The following is a 10,975-nucleotide window of genomic DNA, read 5'->3' as shown; positions in this document are numbered from 1 at the left end:
GCTCAGTGGGGCAGAAAAAATACAGGCGGGGAGGTTATAAAGTGGAAACATAACATTTGCTACCATAAGGACAAACATATTGTACAAACGTCAAATACCATCTTTTATTTAATTTCCAGTCAAAACTGTCATTAACTGCAACTTTACAATTTCAAGAAATGCCAGAGAAATGTATCGAATTCCCAGAAGCCTCAACACCCCAGTGAGTTGTAAATTTCTTTTTTTTCTTTTCATTAAAAAAAACAGCTTGACAGCTAGACATCTTTTTAAACGCAGTGTTGAACATCTCACAATGGCAGGACTACCCTATAATCTAGGAATCATCTTTTGAAATGTGAAGTGTGTTTTTATGGTAATTATGCTAGCACTGATATAGTAGTGTACTGCTCTGATAAAGTAGTGTTCTGAGTAAAGGTGACTCCATATGCCTATGGGAGAGGAGTACAGTAATTAAACAATCATTCTTATCAAGTCGTGTTCAGCTCTACAGCCAATAGGAGAGCAGCAGTAGCAACAGAGGGGAGAACAGAAAACCCACTCATACTCTCAGAGCCGCTCACACGACTCTCACAGGACAGAGGAAAACCAGGACCCCGTGACGACTCTCACTTTTCTTCTGGTAATACAACCTATTATATTAGGATTATAGTAGGATATCTCTACTAACGCGTTGTGTTTAAGTTCACTACTAGTTCTCACTAAACGTTTGAGCCTAAAGTTGATCTATATTTCAACAGTTGCATTGTTTAATATTAGATTCAGATAAAATATTTATATGTGTCATATTTTATCTCAGAAATAGTGACTTTATAGGAAAAAGAAAGGGCATTTGTACTGAACAGGAGTTAAAGTAACCTAAATATCCAAATAATTTTGGTACCATTTTTCTCAGTGTGTTCACTTACATAAAAAGTCTTTTTATACCTTGTCAGATATTAAAAATTGATTAAAAAAAATATGGAGATACAAAGTTCTGTACCAAAAGCGATGTGGTTACAAGTAACTTGAAGCGTATGGGCTTTTTAAAACTAACTTAAAGAGACTTAAAGACTTCGTGAGTCAGTGTGTATTCACCTTTTTTTTTTTTTTTTTTTGCTGGAACTCGGATCTCACAGTTCAGCGAGCAAAGAGATGGAGATGAAGGAGGTGGAGCTGAATGAGCTGGACCAGGAAAAGCAGCCGATGACCGGAGACACTCCGGCGGGCACCGAGAAAAATGGCTGCGTCAAAGTGAAGGTTCCAGAGGACACTGAGGTCAAATTTACGGGTCTGACCAAAGAGGAGCTGATGAGAGTGGCGGGAACCACGGGGTACGGCGCACAGTACACCCGGCTTTCATAGTTTAAAAAGAAAAGAAAAACCCATATTAGACTTTTCCTGACTTGCGTCTCAGTCACCGTTGTTTGCATAACTTTCTCTGAACCCTACAAATACAGAAAAACATACTGCAGTCCTGAAGTTGTACACCAGAGGTCGATTTCTGGAACAATGCTCAGTCCTGAATAAGGCCTGTTTGTCTTTCAGTGTAGAATCTCCATTCAGAAATGCTCTGACTCCATTACTAGGCTTAATCTCTGTATGAGAAACGTAAATCCCTTATTTTTATAGTGGCCTCTATAACATTCTCTTACACTATTTTCCTGTCCTTTCACAACACATCTCAATATTAGACATATGGGAATAATCAGAGGTGGTAGAAACAATTTAAATTCACACAGTTAATTGTGCTTTTGTAAAACGTACATGGATTTGTATTAGGGTGACATATCCTATTTTTTAGACTTAAAAAAATTTCACAACCGTCCGGGATTTTGTTTTTCTAGAGCTTACATAGAATTTCGAGAAGCGTTTCGTCCACAAACTAGTCCCGCCCTCCCCTACTCCGATTGGTTCGCTTGAGTGAGAAGGGGGCGTGGTGAAGTAGCTTAAAATCCTCGGATTGGACGGTCTGACGGTAGAGTTACCGTTATTGGTCGATAACTTTCTCTGTAAACATTTAAGTGGTCAGTCTCCACGTCAGTAGTCCTTGTTTACGTCAGGCAAAGCTCATGTACCCACCCTCAGCTCGAGCAGCTATGCCGAAACGTAAATGTAAGTTCTCAGATGATTTTAAAAAGAAATTCCCATGTGTAATAAAGGTGTAAAGGACAGAAAAGCACACATAGGTTCAGCTAAGCATACAACGGAAGCGAGGGGCGAGAGTTCATCACCCCACTCCCCTCCCGTGCGTGTCCTCTTTTTCACCATCTCAGATCTGGTCACCCTATTTATACTAAATATTATATATATATAAGTTTTTATTTTTTATTTTTTTAAGTAATTTATTCAAAGAAAAGCAACCTCTTAAAATGTTCTAAACATTCATACATTTAATAGGATTTATAAGTGATTTTCAATATTACTGTGAATTGGTTCTCCAGATGGGTGAGGACCCGCTGGATTTTGCTGGTTCTGTTCTGGCTGGGCTGGGTTGGAATGCTGGCTGGGGCAGTGGTCATCATAGTTCAGGCTCCACGGTGTAAGCCCATTCCTGAAATGCACTGGTGGAATGAGGGTCCACTCTACCAGATAGCAGATGTAAGCACCTTCTCTGGAGACAATGGCTTTAAAGGTATGGGAGCAATGCTCTAGAATGAATCATATTGCCTTTTTCATTAATAGTGAATAAAGCTTTCATTTTGCAAAATGAGAAAAAATATGTCAGTCGTTTTCAGACATTAAAATCATTAAAGAGATTTATATGCATCAGTCATCAGTAACATTTTTATTCTTACTACAGGATGTACTTGATCTGGTGTTTATATGTTTTATTAAACATTTTATTATTTCTTAGGATTAAAAGCCAGTGTTTTGAACGGTTTTATTGTTTTGAGCATAGGTAAACATTTAGGCGGTTACATGTATATTTTCCTATGGTTGTGATATTATAGGAAACATTTTTATGTTAAGAATGTTGTCAGCATTACATCATTTTTTGTTCCATCTGATGATGGCAAAGGAAATTTGTTTTTCTTTTATATGCACGCTTTCAAGGAAGGTACCAACTTAACGTGACACTAATTAACCAAATTAGTCTAGTTTATGTGCAGTGGCAGCTGTGTTGTTTGAATAAAAGCTGTCATAGTCAAATAATTTCCTGGGGTTGCTTGCTGTCTTGTGACTTTTGAATTAAAGGTTACATGCTGACACAGTCCTTCACAGTCTGTCTCATCCTAAACGAAACTATTCCTGATAGAGACTTTCGCATTGTTTCTTAGGGTAAATATGTATAATATCCATTCCATGCTCAGAGCTGCATCTTTCATTTCAGAAGCAGTAAAATAGTTTGGGTGATGTAGTCTCTTTATCTGAATGATAAATTTGTTATCAACCACAAAATGTTAACCTTTGGTATTCATGAACACACATTGTTAGTCACAATGACTGTGGTTAATGATTAAAGATTTGGCAGAGGCTGTGGTTTGGTGGCAAGGGTTGTACTGAGTTTGCGCTTGCTCGTTTGTAGGTGTGGAGGAGAAGCTGGACAGTTTGAACCAGCTTAAGGTGAAAGGTCTGATTCTTGGGCCTATACACAATGTTCAGTTAAACCAGCCAAGTACTCTGGATCTGAAGACCATTAACCCTGTGGTGGGCAATGAGAAAGGACTGAACAGCCTACTAGAAAGAGCCCACAAGAAGGGTGAGATTCTGTACAGTATCTAATGACATTTACTGCAGAGTCAATGCTTTTATTTACATATTTCTACTAACTCTGTTTTCACATTGTTCTCTGATGTGTCCCTGTGTCTATTACTTAAATAACCTTACACAACAAAGCATTGATTTAGGTTGTATATGCCTAAGCTTTAGAAGCTTTAGAACCTTAAATCATGTTCCTGTTACTTTAACAGTATTTTGGTCTGTTGACTTTTCCTCACAGGTATCTCCATAGTGCTGGATCTGACACCTAACTATGAGGGAGCTGCAGTTTGGTTCAACAATGCAGCTGCTGTTGCAGAGCAACTTAAGGTGAGCGGGTGGGCAGTCAAAATAAGAACACAACTTTTCTAGAAAAATACAAAAGTTAATCAAAGAAAAAGGAACAAAAGAAAAAAATTTAAAAAATAATTTTCTACAGGCTGCATGTGCCTACTGGCTGCATAAGGGAGTGGATGGCTTCCTCATGTCTGATCTGGGACAAATCGCCAGTACCTCAGCCTGGCCATCCATCCAAGCTGTTGTCCAAACCAATGCTACAGAAGAGAGCAAGAAACCGTGAGTCCATTAAAATATTCTTTTGAGATGTCTTGTGGTTACCATCATGTATTAACTAAACCATTTTGTGCAGTGCTGCTGGCGCCCTCTGTTGGTAGCTAGATGAAATGTCAACCTTAGACATAACGAGGCTCTGGATGTTCAGGGCAATTTTCTTAGATGTGAGTTTAACCTTTATATGGGTGCTCCATTAAAATACTTAGACAAAGCTAGACCTTAATATGGATCTGAAATATTGAAACCTCTTGCATAGAAAGTACTGTGTTTTCAGTTAAAAAGAATGTTGTAGAAGTATATGTATATTCCTTTTTTTAACATTTTTCAATTTTTCATTCAGTTTTTAAAATGTATATTGATATATTTTTTAATTTACACATTTCCTGAAAGTAAATTACCATAAGGAAAATGTAAATCAAATACAATAGAGATATTTTACGTGATCCCATGAACTTGTCCAACTTGATCAAGCCCATCAGATAAACTGGACATGTATGTACACACATGCTTTTACATATCAGATTTCAAAACAATATTTCACAGTATTATTTCATAGTATTCCGTAGTAAACTTGTTTAATTGTAATTCATAGTAGATACTGAAAAATAAATATTAAGATTTCTAACAGAACAATGAAATAAATCTCACTAGTGCCTGTTTTTCTTAGTGCTCTGATGGGCTCAGTCACCAGTGTGTCGGTAGATGATGCCTCTCTGCTCCTGAACCACTCTGGAGTGGACCTCTTGCTCACCAGCCTGCCAGACTTAACACAGACTGGAATAGAGCAAGCCCAAGGCATCAATAAGCTCTACTCTAGCCATCCACAGACAAGCCTGGGCTGGAGTTTGAGTGGGCGCACGTTGGGCCCACTGACCTCCAGAGCTCCACATGTGCCCATTCGTCTCTACCAAATGCTTCTATTTACCTTGCCAGGCACCCCAGTTTTCAACAGGGGGGATGAGGTTGGACTGAAGGAAGGGGTAAGTTTTGATGGATAGACAGTGAGTTGAATGGTGGGACATCATAATCTCTTTACAGCAGATGAACAGGCATTAGGCAAAATTTGGACACACCTGGATAAAATTACACTTTGTTTAGTTTCTAGGTAAAAATTAGTTAATATCGTCTGGAGGAAACAACCTTAAATGTAGGTCATTTACAAATACAAAATATGCCTTAACTTTTTCATAGAGCACAATATTTTATTTTTTAATAAATTTAAACTGCATTAAAAAGCACAGGTTTTGTTCAGGATGTGTATTTATTTTTGTTGTAAAACCATGATTTATTATAAACATTTCCACCAAAACCAGTGAACTGATAAGGGAATAATTATTCTCCACATTTGCAGTGCAAGTCTGTTAACCCTGTTTAACTGTTCCTTTCCAGGAACCTCTTGATATAATCTGGGACTTAGAAAGTACAGCTGAGGAGAAAAATGAAACAGCAAAGGTGAATATTAATATGTTTTTTTGCTAAAAGTTGTTTTTTATACTGAAACCATTTATGTTATTTATTGATTGTCTCAAAGTGAACAAGAAAAAGGAGAGATAAATGTTTTATTACATCTACAGTAAAAGCGCATGATGCCAGATTTGTTTCTTAATATATAAACGAATTTTATACAAAATAGAATATTTAATTTATGATTCATAATGCTTCCCTATAAACACTACAGGAAGGCAAAATGTAACAAGTTAAGTACTTAATTATGTAACATACTTAACTAAAAGTATAATTTAGAGTAAATATATAATGTGAAAGTGAAATCAATAAATATCAGCTGCTGTGCTACTAAATGAGCAATGCTTCAAGTGTTTTGCATGTTATTAAAAGTAGTACACAACAGGTTACTTACAGTGAATTGTCAATAGATTTTTCTTACATACCTGTTTTTAAGGACTAAAGATTTGCTTTTAGGAGCTAAGCCCACTCCTTCCTCAGTGATATAAAAAGTGCATGCTCTGTAGGAGGGATTTTATACCAAACATGCTGGTACTGTGATTTCCGCAAGTAATTCTGAGAAGTTTTGTGAATACAGGCCCATAGGTGAATTAGAAGCTCTTTTATCTTTCATCATCCTTCTCTTGAAACCAACAGTATTATTCATTCCTCCCTCTTTCTTTCTTTCTATCTCTCTCTCTCTCTCTCTCTCTCAGGCTGTACGAGCAGAACGCAGTGAGGTGAGAAGCTTCTTTAAGGCTCTTAGTGATTTGAGAGGTAAAGAGCGAGCTCTGCTCCATGGAGATTTCACATCTCTCTATAGCTCAGCCTCTTCGCTGGCATTCCTTCGCCTGTGGGATCAGAGCGAACGCTTCATCACCATCTTAAACTGGGGCGATGCCCCAATCAACATGGCACTGACCAACAGTGACCTGCCAGCTGAGGCCCGCATTCGCCTCAGCACTGACACAGAGAAACTAGCTGTAGACAGCATGGTGTCATTACAGAAGGTGTATTTAGGGCCCAAGCAGGCAGTTTTACTGTCTTACCCTTATGCGGGATAAACACATCATTTAGAAAACCCAGATACATATACACATACAGTCAGAGATCCTTCATTTTATCCGAACTGTCAGGTCTTTCTCATAAGAATAAGTAGTAAATATCCATTCTGTTAAATTAATTAATTAAACATTGAGACTTAAACAATGTCATTTTTGAAAGTAAATTTACAATTGTATAATAAAGTGGTGTTAAAGGAATCCCAAGTTCACCATGCATGTTTAAAAGACCAGAGAACCAACACTTGCCCTTTGAGTTTTATATAAAATGTTGCTAAAAATGAGCTCAAGCATTTGGCCATTTTTGCTTTTGTATTATTTAATAATGAGAACACATTTCTACAGAGGACACTTTTTTTGCACATGGTTTACTACTGTTACTTTCTGAAGTTAACAGAAAGTTTGTGGCCCCTTAATCTTTTTTTAATCCCAAAATGTAGCATTCAGCAAAATATATTCTGTAATACATTTTAAAAAAATGACCAAGTGAGTCCATCATTTAAATGCTACTGCATTTTCTCTTACCATTGTACAATTTTACAATGATCTGTCTTATTTTCAAAGTATTTTAAAGTCAATGGTTTGATGTAATAATGGAAATGAACTCTTCCAATATCTGCGTCATGTCACCGTCACTGTGAACGAACTTGACTCTGTACCTAAAAGTGAACTTGACCTGCTGATGACGATGTTTATGTCTTGATGATTTAATTATACAGAGTAAAAAATCTTTTAGCTAGTCAATTTAAAAAAAAAATCAATTTAGCTAGTTCTCATTATTGTGCTCCATTTTAGTTAATCATTTTGAAAGTCTACAGTCTGTTTCTCATAATAGGTGAATTTCCCACTAAACATATTAGTAGTGTTTTTATATTACATTTAGAAATCTTTGAGAATAACAAACTGAACGACTGAAATGGCTTTTTCTACATTAGAGGGTCTTTGGCTACTCCAGCTTTGTATGTGAATTGATGAAAATTAGACAATTACATAAAGCAGTTCCATTGTTGCTCTGTGTCATTACTTCTAATTCTCTCTCTCTCTCTCTCTCTCTCTCTCTCTCTCTCTCTCTCACACACACACACACACACACACACACACTTTTTAAAACATTTTGACACATTTGTGCTTCTTTTGGCTCTGTGCCATATACCGTTATATTTCAGGGCAGGAAAAGGAAGACAATAAACTGTACAGGTGTGAGTAAGTGTGTCATACACTTTACAGTTCTCTACTATATAAAACTTAATTACTTCCTCTGAACTGAAGCAAGATGTAAGATAAAAGAGTAAATATTTTATTAGTTACTCTCACCTGAACAACGCTATTACTATAGAAGCAGGCAGTGTGATTATCTTTAATCATATTCCTAATACCTTCAAAAAGAGTGAATCATTCTACATTTTAGTGGCCTACCGTATAAACAATGGGAATGTAGGGTTATTGGTACAATACTATTCACAGTATAATATATTCAGAGTTACATTCACATTGCACTTTCCTAAAGAATGGGCCTTATTTGTAACTGATTTTAAAAAGAGAAATAGAGTTAGTGTTACCTAACTAATAAAAATGAAATTGTACACTTGAGCATACAGCCTCACTGATGTGACAGAACCTTAATTTGTAAAGTGCATAATGAATACAGAAAGCTCTAGTTCTGTAGTTTTTTGCAGAATGATTATTGTGAATTGTAGTTATTTTACTCTATGGCAAATTAAATAAAGTGAGTGTCTTAAATTACGATACTAAGATATAAAAGCAACATTAATAAGATAGATGCTGTAATTATCTGCCTATTTTATTTATTTTTTTATTCTGATCCCTTTAAATATTATGCTCTTTTAGGTCATGTTTTGCACCAGCTTTAAACTGTTAATGAATGTGTGTATGTGCTTCTGAGCTGGACTCCCTTGTAAAGTTAAAGGATGTGTGTGTTTCTAATCTCCCTAAAGGGCTTTTGTCTGTGTGCATGTGTGTGAATGACCTTGCATCTGTGTACCATATTTGTTTGTACTTCCTCCCCTGATAAAAAAGAAAAAGGCTGTGGTTCAAAAGTTTTCAGAAAACACATTCAGACAAATGAGTGGTAAAGCAAATTGCATGAACTCCAGCACGTCACTGATATTTATTCTGAATATAATTTGACTTCAGGGGCACTGCCGGCCCTGAGAGATTTAGTCTAAAAGAGAATAAAGGCAGAATGACTACGTATATTCAGCATTAACTATAATAATAATTTTAAAATAATTATTGCTTTATTAACATTTAACATGCTATATAACATTATTTTTCCTAAATCCAATGCCATATTGGGAAACAATTTGTAAGATCGTAAAACTATATGTAATACATTTCAAAACCAATTTTAATACACAGAAGTTCATACTTTTTCCAGAACTAGCCTTAATATTTATGGGTAAAATCTTAAGTAAATGGACTGAGGGATCTGTAATACGGTAATATCAGTTTTATCCAAAGCAAACACCAACACGTTTCTCTCTTGTGAAGTGGCAATTAATGAAGGCGATAAACGGCTTTGATGTGTACTTGCACTGAAGTGGTTTACAAAGGACAATTATGTGGAGAGCGAAGTTTGCTGACTGTAAATTCATGTCTTTACTTTATGGTTCTAAATCTGAACATTGTTTCTCACCTTGCATCTGACTGACCATTTAAAAACTCATTGAAATTTTGATGTTAAACACCAAAGTGTGAAATTACATAACAGCTTCATGGATACATGAATTCAATGTATTCAATGTAGTGTTATATTAATTTCTGTAAATATCACTATCGTGATAAAACAACTAAAATCTCCATAGATTTCAATATTCCAGTTGTGCCCTGTATCTGTTTAAATTATATGCACCAAAAGAAATGCTTAAAACATGCATGGGGAAAAAAGCTTGCAATTTTAACATTTGTTTAAATTAACAAATAGTAACCAGCATAAAGCAGGTATGATTTGAATCGTGGATCATTTTTAGCGCTGCAGTGACAGTGGGGTTAGTGTTTGTTCTGTTGGTAAAAGTGAATCAGACACAGCAGTGCTGCTGGAGCATATAAACAGTGTCCACTGACTGGCCACAATATTAGGCACGCCTACATTCTTGGTCCACATTACAGCTCCAAATTCAGATATTAATTCATATATTGTTGCTCAGTTTGTGTTAGTTATCCACTTATTTTTATTTGTCACATTATTATTAGCAGAACGCTGTTGGCTTGATATTTTGGTTAGTGGACAATTCTCACTTCAGCAGTGACACAATTGTGCCTGATCCACTTGTCAGCGTCAACATAGTAAAGAGAATATGGCACTCAAATGATACTAATTCTGTGGTACTTTGGAGTTCTTGACTGTTGAAGGCTACAATGAAATTGGCATTGAATGTATGCATGGACTACAATATGTAACTGTAGATGTAGAGTGTAACTGTAAAATGTGCATCTAAATGTGGAATGGATGAAATGGACAATGAATCTTTAGAAAAAAAAGGTGTTATATATATCAGTATAAGCATCACATGATCACATGTAAATTACTTCCAAACTCTCACACACATTATTATATGCATTATATACAGGATTATATCCTTGCCATCTTAGATGAAGACAAGTACAGATTTTACAACATTACTGTACAGCACACAAGCTGTTTTTGTGTGATGTATGTTCTAGCTCTCAGTAAGGCATGGTGATATTTGAAAGCACACTTGAGAGTGTGACAAGTTTCTGGTAAAAAGCGGTGTTGCTCTCTTGTTATGACAAAGTGTGGTTGCGGAACTCTGTGTGTAACATGTCAAGGTGTGTGTGTGTGTGTGCGTGTGTGTTTTTTTCAGTGGGGATGGGTGTTTCACTTTGACTCGGGTCAGCTTTTGACGGCAGTGAATAGGGTTTTTTTCTTGTGTGTGTGTGTGTGTCTGTGAGTTCGAGAAGAGGCCCTTTTACCCAGACACTAATGTAACAGTCAAATTGTTTTTTCCTCAGATTAAAAGTTTTGTACATATATGTGTAACAATTTATTTGTGTGATATGTGGAAACCTGCTATGCATGTTATGAACCAGAAAAGGTTAATTGCACTTTTAGGTTTAGTTTTGTCATAAACTGAAGCTCTCTCTCTCTCTCTCTCTCTCTCTCTCTCTCTCTCTCTCTCCCTCTCTCGCCCCCTCTTGCCCTGACAATGTGAAACTTCTCTTAGAACGATGCACAGTCA

The 10,975-nt window shown here is 36.3% G+C and overlaps 1 protein-coding gene across 2 annotated transcripts; it reads left to right on the top strand.

Annotated features, from left to right (window-relative positions):
• The first annotated feature begins 561 nt into the window (after positions 1 to 561).
• On the top strand, positions 562 to 7,868 carry LOC136707443 (amino acid transporter heavy chain SLC3A2-like). 2 transcript variants are annotated; one of them, XM_066681529.1, is made up of 9 exons: positions 562 to 619; positions 1,116 to 1,310; positions 2,421 to 2,611; positions 3,506 to 3,679; positions 3,920 to 4,008; positions 4,118 to 4,254; positions 4,919 to 5,231; positions 5,641 to 5,703; positions 6,411 to 7,867. In XM_066681529.1, the coding sequence occupies exons 2-9, from the start codon at positions 1,132 to 1,134 to the stop codon at positions 6,756 to 6,758; spliced, it is 1,494 nt and encodes a 497-aa protein (XP_066537626.1). In that variant the 5' UTR covers positions 562 to 619; positions 1,116 to 1,131; the 3' UTR covers positions 6,759 to 7,867. The 2 variants fall into 2 exon arrangements, with proteins under 2 accessions (XP_066537626.1, XP_066537627.1); XM_066681530.1 differs by lacking the exon at positions 562 to 619 and having other exon boundaries at positions 1,122 to 1,310; positions 6,411 to 7,868.
• The last annotated feature ends 3,107 nt before the right edge of the window (positions 7,869 to 10,975 follow it).

This window comes from Hoplias malabaricus, chromosome 9 (genome assembly GCF_029633855.1).
Source record: "Hoplias malabaricus isolate fHopMal1 chromosome 9, fHopMal1.hap1, whole genome shotgun sequence".
NCBI classification, from domain to species: domain Eukaryota; kingdom Metazoa; phylum Chordata; class Actinopteri; order Characiformes; family Erythrinidae; genus Hoplias; species Hoplias malabaricus.
This window is presented reverse-complemented; position numbering and strand designations above follow the sequence as displayed.

Coding starts and splice junctions, on each gene's coding strand:
- LOC136707443 (XM_066681530.1), top strand. CDS start 1,132: ATGGAGATGAAGGAGGTGGAGCTGAATGAGCTGGACCAGGAAAAGCAG. Junction 1,311..2,420: donor AGAGTGGCGGGAACCACGGG/GTACGGCGCACA, acceptor TTGGTTCTCCAG/ATGGGTGAGGACCCGCTGGA. Junction 5,704..6,410: donor AGAAAAATGAAACAGCAAAG/GTGAATATTAAT, acceptor TCTCTCTCTCAG/GCTGTACGAGCAGAACGCAG.